Genomic DNA, 15,990 nt, shown 5'->3' with positions numbered 1-15,990 from the left:
AATCTAAACAAACAAACAGACAAATAAATAAATAGTTTTGCTAACACACTGTGGAATAATGCCTTCTCCTGTTCTCCTTTATAGCAGAGGTCTCCAACCTTGGCAACTTTAAACCTGGTGGACATCAATTCCCTGGCTGGGGAATTCTGGGAGTTGAAGTCCGCCAGGTTTAAAGCTGCCAAGGTTGGAGACTCCTCCTTTATATGACAATAGAGGAGTTGATTATCCAATCAACAAATCAGTAAGGGTGAAAATGTTTACTTACTTTCTTTTAGGTTGCAATTTTATAAAGATATTTTAGGTGATGTTTGTCAAAGTTTGAAATGCTGCCTGGTGGTCTTGGATGGTGAGCCTTAACCAACTCTGTAAACAAGAAGATATACTCATTCTTTCTAGGACTCCTATAGGATTTAGTCTGCGGAGTCTGCGGAGAGGGGCGGCATACAAATTTAATAAATAAATAAATTTAATAAATAAATTTAGAAAAGCCACGGAGGCTCTCGTTCAGTATTGCAAAGACCATAAATAACCAGCACCATTTAAATTATACTTTGTACCAGAAAACCAGAGGCAGGTTTGCCTAGTGGTTAGACCCAAAGGTGCTTTCTCAAGAGACAACTGGAGGCAATCTCTACAGAGTTTTAGCTACAGAATTTGGGATGAACACCCTTTGAATGGTGTGGGAGTAGGAATGGATTTCCAGAGGAAAGATTGCAGACTACAGGAACGAGGAACACTAGTCAGGTGACTCTGAGAACACAGATAAACCTCCAAATACTTCAAGGACCCTCTAAAAGGATGCAAATGACCACCTATCTGCAAGGAACATCAATCCTTCCATTCCCCACCATCCTGCCAGAGTTGAAGAAGGGTCAGAGTTGGCCTTCTCTGGGTCCTGTTGACTAAACAATGTCATCTGGCGGGACCCAGGGGAAGAGCCTTCTCTGTGGTGGCTCCGACCCTCTGGAACCATCTCCCCCCAGAGATGAGGATTGCCCCCACCCTCCTTGCCTTTCGTAAACTCCTTAAAACCCACCTCTGCCATCAGGCATGGGGGAATGGAAACATCTCCCCTTGCCCATGTTGTTTTGGTGTATGATTGATTGTGTCCTTGCTTTTTATATATATTGGGGTTGCTTTTATGAATTTTTTAACATAAAACTGTAATTAGATTGGTAAATATTAGATTTGTCACTATGTACTGTTTTTGCCATTGTTGTGAGCCGCCCCGAGTCTGCGGAGAGGGGCGGCATATAAATCCAATAAATCTAATCTAATCTAATCTAATCTTTATAATATAAGGATATAAGGGAACTGGAAAAGGTGCAAAAAAGGGCAACAAGTATGATCAAGGAAATGGAGCACCTGCCTTATGAAACCAGGTTGCAACGCCTTGGTCTCCTCAGCCTTGAAAGACGGCGTTTAAGGGCTGACTTGATCGAAGTGCATAAAATCATGCATGGGATAGAAAGGGTGGATAGAGAAAAATTCTTTTCTCTATCACACAATACTAGGATGAGAGGGCATTCCCTAAAGCTCATAGGTAAGAAAATGAGGACAAATAAAGGGAAATATTTCTTCACCCAGAGGGTTGTTGGTTTATGGGAGTCACTTCCAGAAGAGGTTGTGACAGCTGTCAGCCTGGATAGCTTCAAGGCAGGATTAGACAGATTCATGAATGCCAAGTGTATCGATGGTTATTGAAACGGATGTCCAAGTGCCGCCTCTATGTTAGTTGAGGCAGGCAGGATTCCCTTGGGTACCATTTGTTGGGGGTCAAGGGAAAGGGAGGGTTTTGCCTTCTCTTTCTGCTCAAGAGCCCCATGTACAATCGGTGGGCCACTGTGTGGCACAGAATTCTGGACTCGATGGGGTTTGGCCTGATTCAGCAGGGCTCTTCTTATGTTCTTAAGCTTCTTGGATGAGAAGCAAAAAAAAGAAAATAAGAAAGGTCGAGTTGCCTTCTGAAAAAGCACCTTTGGGACAACCATGACCTGGATCTCCACAGACTTCTAATGGTTAGGGTTTATGCATCCAAAATACTCAAAGGGCGATGTATGTTCTCAGTGTGCCTGATTAATGCGTACTGAGTTGGAGTAATTATAGAGTTTAGTCAGAAGCCATTCTTAACAGTTAGAGTACATTTATATCTCTCTTGTCCTGAAACTACAATTAGGCTTTTCTCATCTTGATGGTTATAAAGCTTCTAAGGCTATGAAGTCTAAACATCAATAGATCCTAATGAATGCAGGAGAAATTATAAATATATAAAGAAACTAAATCAGAATCAAACTCTGGTAGATCAAAAGGTCTTCCCATTCATGAAAACATTATTTTTTCCCATATCTATCTGATCTATAGCTTCCTGACTGACACAGAACTTTGCTATATGACAGTGGTTCTCAACCTTTCTAATGTCGTGACCCCTTAATACATCTCCTCATGTTGTGGGGACCTCCAACCATAAGTCTAGCGCCAATTCTCCCAACAGAGCTTTCAGCTGATTGGCAGGAAGGTCAGAGGGACGCCCTCACTTTAAACGCCTGATTGGTCGGATTGTAAAAATATGTTCCAAGACGTCAGAATAGAAGCTTTAATTCCTAACACCATGGGAAATTTGTCTTTTCCCATGGTCTTAGGCGACCCCTTTGAAACGGTCATTTGACCCCCCAAAGGGGTCCCGACACCCAGCTTGAGAACCACTGCTATATGAGAACAAGAGAGATTACTTTGAGACAATTCCTCCCCGCAACAAAGAAGCTAGACAGAAAATTATCTAAAACACAACCAATGATTCCATATATTTGGACCGGGAGTCATTGCTCACAGTCACTCATGCCCTCATCACCTCGAGGTTTGACTACTGTAACGCTCTCTACATGGGGCTACCTTTGAGAAGTGTTCGGAAACTTCAGATCGTGCAGAATGCAGCTGCGAGAGCAATTATGGGCTTCTCTAAGTATGCCCATATTACTCCAACACTCCGCAGTCTGCATTGGTTGCCGATCAGTTTCTGGTCACAATTCAAAGTGTTGGTTATGACCTATAAAGCCCTTCATGGCACTGGACCAGAATACCTTCGGGACCGCCTTCTGCCGCACGAATCCCAGCGACCGGTTCGGTCCCACAGAGTTGGCCTTCTTCGGGTCCCGTCGACTAAACAATGTCGTCTGGCGGGACCTAGGGTTAGAGCCTTCTCTGTGGCGGCTCCGACCCTCTGGAACCAGCTCCCCCCTGAGATTAGGATTGCCCCCACCCTCCTTGCCTTTCGCAAACTCCTTAAAACCCACCTCTGCCGTGAGGCATGGGGGAACTGAAACATCTCCCCCTTGCCCATGTTGTTCTGGTTTTTGATTGATTGTGTGCTTGTTTTTATATATTCTGGGGTTGTTTTTATGAATTTTTTAGCCTAAAATTGTAATTGGATTGGTGGGTATTGGATTTGTCATTATGTACTGTTTTGTCATTGTTGTGAGCCGCCCCGAGTCTGCGGAGAGGGGCGGCATATAAATCCAATAAATCTAATCTAATCTAATCTAATCTATATTGCCCAATTTCCCTACCTTATCGATTAGGGTTGATGACTCAACGGTTGACCTATCCAGATTCCTAAGAGGTCGGTAAGGGGCGAGTACATGTGCACTAGAGTGCCTTCCGTCCCCTGTCCTATTGCTCTCCTATATCTCCTATTCCTTTCTTCTATTCCTATATCTCTTCTTCTATTCTTTCATTGATATGTTCTATTACTATACCTTCTTTTCTATTATTTCTTAGATATATTTTACTATGAGTATCTCCTCTATAACCTTCATCATGTATTTTACTATGTGTATATAGATATATACCCACTAAAACCCTCATTGTGTATTGGACCAAATAAATAAATAAATTTAAACAATTCTTGGAGATGTTTTCTCCTCTGACTAACATGGATATGATGTGACCCATTTGTACATGTGGGACATAAATGTGTGACTAGCTGTACACTGATATTGGCAGAAGACTTTCATTTAGGAAGTAATGCTGATGAAAGTGCCTTCCGAATGGGCAGATGTACTCACATACTGTACTCAGTCCTTGGTTGCACTGAGTTTTTAAGAAATAAGTTGCTGGGCTTGTGTGTATCAATGGATGCTTTGAAGCAGTTTCCCAACAATCCACCTGTATGGACTTTAGGCTACACTACAACTATAAATACAAGGTAATTATTTGGGGGGAGGAGAATTGCTTTAACTTTCTTTTATGTATATTTCCTATTCCATTGTTTGGGGATGTTGAGGATAAGAATAATAACAAATGAATGTTGATGTATTGCTTTAGAATTATCAAAGGACTTCACAAACATTTTCCCTCTAACTCTGAAAGGTATAATAAAGCAGAAGTAAAGTGGCATTTTAATTAAAGCCACATAATAACAAAATTAAGCTGCCTTTTGTTTGCATCAGATCATAAATGTTATCTATCAATTCCAGGATTAACTGTGTAAACCATTGGCAATGCTTCATATCTCTAAGTGGTGTCTGTCTCCTGCATGATAATGAAACAATGTTAAAAATCACAGGATTTGTGAATTTTTTTTTGTGGATGATTATGGAGAGTCTGGAATAAAAAACAATTGTGCCAGATCACACATAGGGCCGGAAAAAGTAATAAAGTATATTTCAGCTTGCAATTAATCTCCAGAGTTTTAGCCCAACAGTCCTTCAAGACAAACAAACAAATGTTGGAGATGCCAAGAACAGAACAAGGTGTGTTTGCATCAAAGCTGAGCTACTATTTCTCCCCAAATGTTGTGGTTAGCTCTGGCCCATGTGGGGGAGACATCCACATGCTGCAGGCCTGTTTTGCCCCCCCCATGGAATCTGCTGATGAAGGCTCCTAAGACCAAGAAGGCATGAGTGACAGGGAGGAGGAGAGTGTGGCAGACAGCTCAGAAGGAGATCAATTATCTAGCTCCTCCTTGGATTCAGAACAAGAGTTAATGATACAGCCACGCATGCGGAGAGCGATGCATAGGCAACAACAACTGAGAGATTATTATCAAAGAAAATGAGGCCACCTGTGGTTGAGTGGGGCTGTGGTAATTAGTGAGGCTGCTATAAATAGCAGCCTGTGGGTTTGGCCATTGTGGAGGATTATCTGATCATTGTGTTTCATGACTGCTTTGCTGACTTTGATCTTTGTGTGCTGATTTTTCCCCGCTTTGAAACTAACCCAGAGCAAAGTGTGTTTCACTTTGTGAAAGAAGAAGGACTGTGAATTGCCTCACAGCTGCAAGCTAAGTATCACAGAACTGATAAGGGACTTGTACAAATTACCAGTTTGTTTGGAGACGAGTGTTCTTTGCTATACAAAAAGAGGGCTTAGTTTATTTGCATTTTCGGTATAAAGGACATTGTTTTGAATGTTCAAACGTATGTGTGTCTGAAATTGTATCTGTGCATTTTTTGGGAGGATTCTACCAGAGAGTTCGACAGAACACCAAATATAACCAATTTAAAGAAGAAATACATGATTTTGAAACAGGACTACCTGGAAGACACTTTGGTTTCTTAGCAACTACAATATACTAATGGGAAAGGATGGTGAGTGGAAATATTGTGCCGAACCTATCAAAATACTTGTACTTTGATCGCATAGAAGTGTTGGAATATTTTTGTGTCTTTATAACTTAAATTATACTCTCCTATCTGTAACTTTGCTGACACATGGACAGTTAATGTTTGCAAATATCTTTTCATCTTTTTTCCCAGGAAAAAGGAATATACTAAATAAATGCACGGCTTCACTATCAGTTCAGTGAAGCAATGGATGTGATATACCGGTGCCTGGAGGGTCTGGATGGGAGTTAACAGGCTCAGTCTTCATCCTGACAAGACCGAGCGGCTGTGGGTATTGTCTCCGAAAGACTATATCGACTATTCATCCTTGGCTCGGGGGTGGGAGAGACTACTCCCCTCAGAATGGGTTCGCAATTTGGGTGTCCTCCTAGACTCACAACTGTTCTGGTTTCTGGTAGAAGTTTAGTAATTACAAATAACTCTCATTAAATGCATCACTTCATGAATAAAGCAACTCCGTTTATTTCTCTGCTCTCCTGTATTTTCAACACATTCCAGACATCATCTCTCTCTTAGCCGCATTTCTCACATTCCTTTTCCTGCTTCACTTAGACAAGATTTATTTCCTAATTACATAGCTTTAAAAAAGACAGCAGCACTGACTAAATACAACACAAAATACTTGGCTTACTTTAGCGTGGCGGAAACACCTCCATATTTCTTTTCAGCAATGTTGAAACTCCACCCTTCTTCTCCACTAGCCCCCTGATGTGCCAAATACCTCACTACAATATTTAACCCATTCCTGTCCTTAATATCTTCTTCCAGACCTTTGCTCTCTACGTTTCTGAATCCTTCTGAATTTAGGATTAACCCAGTGCATGTCTGATTCTCCCTCACTAGATCCTGAACTCATAGCCCCATCCTGTGGCTGGCCTCCCACCTGTTCTACTACCTGTAACCCCCCCCCCCACTACTTCATAAACACTGTCTGAATCTGAATCCTCAATATCTTCACCATCCTCCAACTGATCAAGAGTATGTACAACACCAACTAAGATTATTTATTTACTTACTTACTTATTTGTTTGTTTGTTTGTTTGTTTGTTTGTTCGTTCGTTCATTCAATTTTTATGCCGCCCTTTTCCTTAGACTCAGGGCGGCTTATAACATGTTAGCAATAGCACTTTTTAACAGAGCCAGCCTATTGCCCCCACAATCCGGGTCCTCATTTTACCCACCTCGGAAGGATGGAAGGCTGAGTCAACCTTGAACCGGTGATGAGATTTGAACTGCTGACCTACAGATCTACAGTCAGCTTCAGTGGCCTGCAGTACAGCACTCTACCTGCTGCGCCACCCCGACTCTTTTGGATTAGAGCAATATCTGTACCCTTTCAGCGTTTAAAACATGGCAATAGCATTTAGACTTATGACCTGATGCGCCACCCCGGCTCTGTCAGAGATAGCCTGTAATTTGGATTGCTTTTAGTTGAATGTTTCTTGTATAACTGTGTTTATATTTCATCTTGTCTTTGGGAGCTCAAAGAAGGAAGTTTCCCCTTTATTTCATTTTATCCAGAGGAATAAAACTATGAGAGGTAGATGGATTGAGGTCGCTATGTCACCCAGTGAAAGCCAACTTAAACCCCTTCTTTATTTATTCCCATTCTATCATTATATCCCATTCTATCATTGTAACTGCAACAATAATAAGTTTTTAATAAGTTTTGTTAGGCTTTTCCAAGACCCAGACATGAAGGATTGTACATTATTTCTCTTGAAGCTTTCTGAATACAGTTTGGACTACAGATAGATGATTTTGATCAGTGTCCATTTTTCAAATCATTTATTAGAATTTCAGGGCTGATGGGGAGGATTCTAATACTTAAAGTACTGGAAAGCATTCTCGTTCATGTCAAAATAGCCCCTAAATTGTGTGGAGCAATTAATATGTTTACGTCCATAGTGGCAATCATGAGTGTGTCTCAAATATTACCTCAGATGTGACAGAAAATTGTCTGGACTTTGTTCTAAATGCTGAAAGGTGATCTGCTTGTAGGTTATCTTGTGGTATTAATGATTGGGATATAAGCTTTTACAGAAGTGAGGTGGGAATATTGATTGGGTAAGCGGGGGATGGAAAGTAACATTTATTTCTGACTCTGTACAATGACAGCCCCCAAAGTTATGCTGTCAGAAGCTTGACGGGAAGTTGAGGTCAAGATCAACAGTTCAGCAGCTGGATGCTTCAAGTAAAAATTGTTTCTACCTGGATCACATGAAACTGTTGTACAAGCAGCTGAAGTTTGATCTAGCTCAGGGGTGAAATGTTCTCGGTTTGCTTGTGCCTGACGGTTTGTCTGTTTGTCTGTTTGTTTATTTGTTTATTTATTTATTTGTTTATTTATTTGTTTATTTATTTGTTTATTTATTTGTTTATTTATTTGTTTATCTATTTATCTATTTATCTATTTATTTATTTATTTATTTATTTATTTATTTATTTATTTATTCATTCATTCATTCATTCATTCATTTATTTATTTATTTATTTATTTATTTATTTATTTATTAGATTTGTATGCCGCCCCTCTCCGTAGACTCGGGGCGGCTCACAACAATAACAAGAACAATGTAAAAAACAAATCTAATAATTTAAAAAACACTAAAAAAAACCCATTATTAAAAGCAAACACACACACAAACATTCCATGTATAAACTGTATAGGCCTGGGGGAGATGTGTCAATTCTCCCATGCCTGACGGCAGAGATGGGTCTTAAGAACTTTACGAAAGGCAAGGAGGGTGGGGGCAGTTCTAATCTCTGGGGGGAGCTGGTTCCAGAGGGTTGGGGCCACCACAGAGAAGGCTCTTCTCCTGGGTCCCGCTAAACGACATTGTTTAGTCGATGGGACCCGGAGAAGGCCAACTCTGTAGGACCTAACCGGTCGCTGGGATTCGTGCGGCAGAAGGCGGTCCCGGAGGTATTCTGGTCCAATGCCATGAAGGGCTTTATAGGTCATAACCAACACTTTGAATTGTGCCCGGAAATTGATCGGCAACCAATGCAGACTGCGGAGTGTTGGTGTGACATGGGCATATCTTGGAAAGCCCATGATTGCTCTCGCAGCTGCATTCTGCACGATCTGAAGTTTCCGAACACTTTTCAAAGGTAGTCCCAATTAGAGAGCATTACAGTAGTCGAACCTCGAGGTGATGAGTGCATGAGTGACTGTGAGCAGTGAGTCCCAGTCCAGATAGGGCTGCAACTGGTGCACCAGGCGAACCTGGGCAAACGCCCCCCTCGCCACAGCTGAAAGATGTTTCTCTAATGTGAGCTGTGGATCGAGGAGGACGCCCAAGTTGCGGACCCTCTCTGAGGGGGTCAATAATTCCCCCCCCCAGGGTTATGGACGGACAGATGGAATTGTCCCTGGGAGGCAGGATCCACAGCCACTCCATCTTATCCGGGTTGAGTTTGAGTCTGTTGACACCCACCCATTGTTGGAGAACCAGTCGCCAAGGGAGTATGAGGCTCCGCCCACCTCACCAGATGCCACCATTTGGGTTCTTTTACCCTCTGCGCATGTGTAAAGCATTCTCTGCATGCAGATGGTTGGTAAAAGAACCCAAATGGCGCATCCGGGAAGGTGGGCGGAGCCTCATGCTCTGTTTATGACTGGCTCTCTGACTACCGACAGGTATAAATGAACCGGGAGTATTTCATCCCTGATCCAGCTACCTGACTGAAACAGAGTAACATACTTGTAAATCAAGGCAGGAAACTGCAAGTTGAATCACACGGTTTCAAATTTTTCTGTAGTTTTTGAAGCTGTGTGAGGATTCTGGAGTCCTTCTGGGAAGGTTACAGATACAATACTGCACAACTTTAATTTATGGAGAACCCTGAGGGGAAAGCTGAGGGTGTGATAGGCTCTCTGACACCAACAAGTATTCTGAAGAAGCTGATGAGAAGTGAAATATTTTCAAAAGGAAAATAAAATTCTCAAAAGTCCATTTGCCTTTTGAAAAACACCTTTGGGACAACGAGGATCTGGATGATTGAGAATCTCTGTAAACCAGAGGCCTCCGACCTTGGCAACTTTAAAACTTGTGGATTTCAACTCCCAGAGTTCCTCAGCCAGCGAAGCAAACTCTGTCTGGGAGTTGAAGTCCACAAGTCTTAAAGTTGACAAGGTTGGAGACCCCTGTTGCAGACAGAGCTTTTGGGAGTGTCCAGTACTGCTTTAGGCTTCCTTTAGTTTCTTAGCAGCTTCAGCAAGGTCAACCACAAGTCCCACTGCTAATTAATTAACATAGGTTATTGTCAAATCCCATGCCTGGGGGGGAAGTCTTTTTAGGAAGAAATTTTCTGAAGATTAGATTAGATTTATTGGATTTGTATGCCGTCCCTCTCCGTAGACTCGGGGCGGCTCACAACAATGGTAAAAAATAATACATAGTAACAAATCTAATATTTAGCAATCTAAATTACAGTTTTAGGTTAAAAAATCCAAAAGAAACCGCAATATATAAAAAACAAGCACACAATCGAATCATACACAGAAACTACATGGGCAAGGGGGAGATGTTTCAATTCCCCCATGCTGATGGCAGAGGTGGGTTTTAAGGAGTTTCCGAAAGGCAAGGAGGGTGGGGGCAATCCTAATCTCTGGGGGGAGCTGGTTCCAGAGGGTCGGAGCCACCACAGAGAAGGCTCTTCCCCTGAGTCCCGCCAGACGACATTGTTTAGTTGACGGGACCCGGAGAAGGCCCACTCTGTGGGACCTAACCGGTTGCTGGGATTCGTGTGGCAGAAGGCGGTCCCGGAGATATTCTGATCCGATGCCATGTAGGGCTTTATAGGTCATTACCAACACTTTGAATTGTGACCGGAAACTGATCGGCAACCAGTGCAGACTGCAGAGTGTTGGAGTAACATGGGCATACTTACTTCTACCGTGAAGTAGAATGGGTTGAGAGTTTCTGGCCCAAAGTCACTCAACTAGCTTTCATGGCCAAGGTAGGACTTGAACTCAGTCTCCTGCTTTCTAGCCTGTTCTTTAACCACAAGTCCAAAGTGATTCCGCCCCCGCCCCCCCTTTTTATTTTTGCATTGGCTTAGTACAACTTTGGATAACTCATCTTTGGACAATTTGCAGATTGCCCTCCACTTCTTTTTTTGCATTTCTGCTATCTCTGCATGAAAAGAATGAGCTGTTAAAACTACTCATCTAAACCAGACCCAGGTTAATAATTTCTAAGGGAGCTATCATTTCTGCTGTTTCTCACCTTCATGCAAAATTGAGCATATGCATCTGTTTTGATGCATCCCTAGGAATGAACTTTTTAAATCTTGGAATTACGAATTCATTGGATCTTGAAATCCTTAACCTCAGTTATACTGGTCTGTTATTGATATTTTTCAGTTGGAACATTCTTGAGGACATTACCAAAGATAAAATGAATGTCTAGAAGATTGTGGTCTATTTTTTAAAAAGAAATTGGATTCATCAGATAGCAATAGCACTTAGACTTACCTACTTAGACTTACATACCACTTCATAGTACTTTCCAGACCTCTCTACGACCCTTATGTAATGAGTTTTGGTGAATTATGAATTAACTAATGGTTGGTGAAGTCTGACAGAACTGGGGTTATAATAGGAATTTTGGAAGCAGTTATTATATCATTAAGGATGGGATAGTTACAACAGACTTTAATCCATCAGTGAATTACCACCCCATGTTCAAATATATTACTTCTGCATAAAACTGTGGATTGAATAGTACCCAACTGAATGATAGAGTCATAAAATCACCATCAAAACATCCTTTCCCCCCATACCCACAAAACGGATTGTTTTTCAATCAATAGGCATATAACAAAGACCTGATTTATTGAGAGCAAATAAATAAATGTTGGAAATGAACTTTTAACAGTTTTTAAAGAGCAAATCCTAAATGCACTGGCTGCCGATCGGTTTCCGGTCACAATTCAAAGTGTTGGTAATGACCTTTAAAGCCCTACATGGCATTGGGCCAGAATATATCCAGAACCGCCTTCTACCCCACGAATCCCAGCGGCCAATAAGGTCCCACAGAGTTGGCCTTCTCCGGGTCCCGTCGACCAAACAATGTTGTTTGGCGGGCCCCAGGGGAAGAGCCTTCTCTGTGGCGGTCCTGGCCCTCTGGAACCAACTCCCCCCAGAGATTAGAATGGCCCCCACCCTCCTTGTCTTTCGCAAATTACTTAAGACCCACCTTTGTCGCCAGGCATGGGGGAGTTAAGTTATCCTTTCCCCCTAGGCTATTACAAGTTATGCATGGTATGTTTGTGTGTATGTTTGGGTTTTTATAATAAGGGTTTTTTAGTTGTTTTTATTAATTGGATTGTTCATGTTGTTTTACCACTGTTGTTAGCCGCCCCGAGTCTGTGGAGATGGGCGGCATACAAATCCAATAAATAATAATAATAATAATAATAATAATAATAATAATAATAATAATAATAATAACAACAACAACAACTTGGGCCTGAAAACAAATTGGCAATCAATATGCAGCAGCAACAATAGCTCATGTTATCCTAGGCCAGTATTTTTTAACTTTAGCAACTCTAACAAGTGTAAACTTTGATGCTGGCTAGGGAATTCTGAGAATTGAAGTCCAGACATTTTAGAGTTGCCAAGTTTGAGAAACACTGTCCTAGACCTTAGCCAGTTGTTCTTTGCACTTCATTCATGGCAGCTCAACATAAATGATTTTCAGTTTTCTAGTCTTCTTTTATTGAGAGCCTGTTTACTATAGAGGGTTAAGGCACCATGCTAGAAACGGAGAGATTGTGAGATTTAGTCTTGCCTTAGGCAAGCTGGGTGACTATGAGAACCCTAGGAAGAAGGTAATAGCAAATCACTTCCAAAAATCATGCCGTGAAAAAACTCTTGATTTTTCTAAAGCAGTGTGCTTCAACCTTGGTAACTCTTAAGATGTATGGGCTTCAGTTTCCAAAATTCCCCCGGCAACACTTTTGGTAATTGAAGTCCATATATCTCAAAATTTCCAAGGCTGAGAAGCAATGCTCTATCAAATAGAAATAGCGAAAGAAACTTAAGGCAACTCTGCATCATTGGTAGCATTTAACCTGACCAAAGTATCTGCTCTTCCCCAGTTTATTCAGAAAGAAGACCACCAGAACCTTTTATGAGTATTCACTGGAATGTGTGACTATTCTGCAGCACGAATCCCAGCGACTGATTAGGTCCCACAGAGTTGGCCTTCTCCGGGTCCCGTTGACTAAACAATGTCGTTTGGCGGGTCCCAGGGGAAGAGCCTTCTCTGTGGCGGCCCTGACCCTCTGGAACCAGCTCCCCCCTGAGATTAGAACTGCCCCCACCCTCCTTGCCTTTCGTAAACTCCTTAAAACCCACCACTGCCATCAGGCATTGGGGAACTGAGATAACTTCCCCAGGCCTACACTGTTTATGTATGGTATATTGTGTGCATGTTTTTTTTAATTATGGGTTTTTAGTTTTAATTATTACATTTGTATTATATATTGTTTTCTGTTACTGTTGTGAGCCGCCCCGAGTCTACGGAGAGGGGCAGCATACAAATTTAATAAATAAATAAATAAAAAATAAATATTTGAAACTGGAAAGAGTTATAAAGTTAAATCTCTAACCTGGGGAATGTTATATCTTCTGTAGACAGGTCCAACAGTTTGGCTGTTGCCACACTGAATAGCAGACCTGAAAAGACTTCCATTCATTTTCCTATACATGTAAGACACAATTTTGATCCCTGATAATGCATGAATAGAGTTCCTAAGAACTCCATAAGACATATGGTAACTTTCAGAGGGAATACAAAGTTATCTACAACTGTCCCAAAGGTGAATTTTTCCCCCAAGAGGCAACTAGACTTTCTGTTTTTTTAAATTTGAAGACATTTCGCTTCTTGGATGAGAAGGGAAACATCTTCAACTCAGAGGAGCTGAAGAAACTTCTTAGATGAGAAGTGAAATGTCTTAAAGAAAAACCAGAAAGCACAGTTGCACCTTTGGGACAACCATGAATGACTGAGAATCTCCATAGACCTTTATCTACAACTGGAAATCTACCTAGAACAGTTGACTCTTTTAACTATAACGTCTCTGACTTATCAGGCTCCAGATTTAGCTCCTCTCCTACCTACCCCCAAACTTCCTACAGCTCGATTTTATGTATTCCAATTAGCAACAAACAGAGACAGACCCTTTCCTAGTTTTTTTAAAAAAGCAAGCTACCGGAAATGGAATATTCTACGTGCAGAGCATGTGTCCTGCCTCTGATCTATGCCCTCCCTGTTCTAGATCAGGGAGGCATCTGGCTGGCCACTGCTGGAAGCAAAATACTGGACAAGATAGATTGCTGCCTGATTAATCAATGCTGTTATTCTGACCTTAGGAGATGTAATGGAAAACTAAAGGAAATACTTCCTCCCCCCCCCCAATTTTTTGAGAGGAGGATAAGGTCACACAAATCCTATCTCCACAGACCTATGGTCTCTCTCTCAATCTCTCTCTGTCTGTGCCCCACAGGACATTTCCCCTCCCAATAACACACCTGAAGCATTCCTACTGATTCCTGCTACCTGTTGCCTTGCACTTAACTTTGAGCAGCCCTGCTAGGAAGATCTCAGGAACAAAGGAGGAGAGAGACCAAGTGCATTGGGACAGTTTCATTCCTATACATTCCAGTCTCCCAAACCTAGTTAAAATGTTCCTATACAGCTTTCAACAACAACAATAACAACAACAATAACAATACAACAAGTACAATGCTACTACTAATAGTAATAATAATAATAATAATAATAATAGTAGTAGTAATAATAATAATAATAATAATAATAATAATAATAATAACAACAACAATAACAACAACAACAACATAACATAACAACAATAACAATAACAACAACAACAACAAATGTGGCAGCAGAAGTTTCATTTAGAAGCATTCTCTCTTCCTTTTTCAATAAAAGCATAACGTTCCCCACCCCTCAATTATTTGAAACCAAGGGGGAAAGATTATCGCAAAAAATGTGTCGGTCTCTAAACACATAACCCCTGAAATTCCTTTCAGAGCTAGTTAGCAAGAGGCAGAGCCGGAGATAAAGAAAATGTAAGGTAGAAGGCGCGGGTTCAACCTATGTGGCTACCTTGCTCAAGGCTCGTTGCCTGGCGGAGGAGCGGTTTGTTACCATCGCTCAAGGTTTATTCTTAGAATTGGCCCAAAGCAACCTTAAATAGTCTTTCTGGGCACCTAAAGCGCGCTTCCGAAGACGCTAGAACTGGATTAATTAATTAGTCCAGGATTAAAAAACAAAACAAAACCAGAGCAGCCCCCAAACTTCAACAAGTTTCCCCCCCTCTCGTTTCTCCCCGCGGATCGTTAGAGATTCCAAACGGTGTACGGGTTGGACTAGAAGATCTCTACGCTCCCTTCCAACTCCGTTATTCTTCTATTCCGAGGCGATCGCATCTTTTGCCCCGACTCTCGAGGGACTTGGGAAGGGAAGACCCCTCTCTCTCCGGCCAAACCGGGATTTCCCCGGTCCCAGTCCAGCCGGGTGGGTGGGTCGGTGAGCCCAAACTTTGGAGGCGCTTCGCCCTTTTGCCTTCTCCTCTCCAGGGAGAAGGCGGCAGGGAAGAGGGGGGGGGGGGGAAACTTCAACTTTCCCGACGCCCACACAACCCCGGTGCCATTAGTCGAGGGAACCAGGCTCTCTGTCGCTCTCCCCCTACGCCTCTCCGCTAGTCCTGCCTTTTGTCAGCCAACCGCGCGGCGCTCGCCCAGACGGCGGAGCAAGCGGAGAGGCGAGCAAGCCAGCAGGTGGACCAAAAGCTGGGACGAGCGAGGCAGCTGCTTTACTCTACCTGTGCGGCTAATACCTTGGTTGGAGGTCTCCAGGGGAAAAATGCCCGAACATTTCTCCAGTTCCACTTGACCACCCAAGCACAGCTCGGAGATGATCTGCAGCGCTTTGTGGCACAAGCCGCCCACCCGGTCTTCCTTGGGGAAACTCATCTTCTTCAAGCGCTCTTTCTCTCTCTCTCTTTTCTTTCTTTTTTTCTTCCTTCTTTCTTTTTGTTTTAAGCCTCCTCTTTCCTCCTCTCGAGCTGAGCCATGGTTCTTCTCCCGACGGGCAAAGGACGGCTTGTTCCCCTCCACCTCCTCGCTCTGGGATGGTCACCCGCGGTAGGGCTGGAAAGAGGCATCTCGCCCCCCTCCTCCCCTCCCCTCCACCCCGCCAAACCCGGAGAGTTCCAGCTTTCAAGTCATCAGTGCGAAAGGAGCGGGAGGAGGAGGAGGAGGAGGAGGAAGAGGAGGAGGAGGGAACGAGGAGGTAGAGATGTGCTGAGCAGCAGCGGAGGAAAGAAC

The 15,990-nt window shown here is 42.5% G+C and overlaps 1 protein-coding gene across 1 annotated transcript in view; it reads right to left on the bottom strand.

The window, feature by feature from the left end:
• Positions 1 to 15,636, bottom strand: part of SYT10 (synaptotagmin 10) — a 49,022-nt gene extending 33,386 nt beyond the window's left edge. Inside the window, exon 1 of the mRNA XM_070754856.1 lies at positions 15,486 to 15,636. Within this exon, the coding sequence (XP_070610957.1) occupies positions 15,486 to 15,636 (151 nt within the window). The remainder of the gene's footprint in view (positions 1 to 15,485) is intronic.
• Positions 15,637 to 15,990: the final 354 nt, after the last annotated feature.

This window comes from Erythrolamprus reginae, chromosome 6 (genome assembly GCF_031021105.1).
Source record: "Erythrolamprus reginae isolate rEryReg1 chromosome 6, rEryReg1.hap1, whole genome shotgun sequence".
Classification (NCBI taxonomy): Eukaryota; Metazoa; Chordata; class Lepidosauria; order Squamata; family Dipsadidae; genus Erythrolamprus; species Erythrolamprus reginae.
The sequence above is the reverse complement of the archived record's forward strand: the minus strand, read 5'-3'. Positions and strand labels throughout refer to the sequence as shown.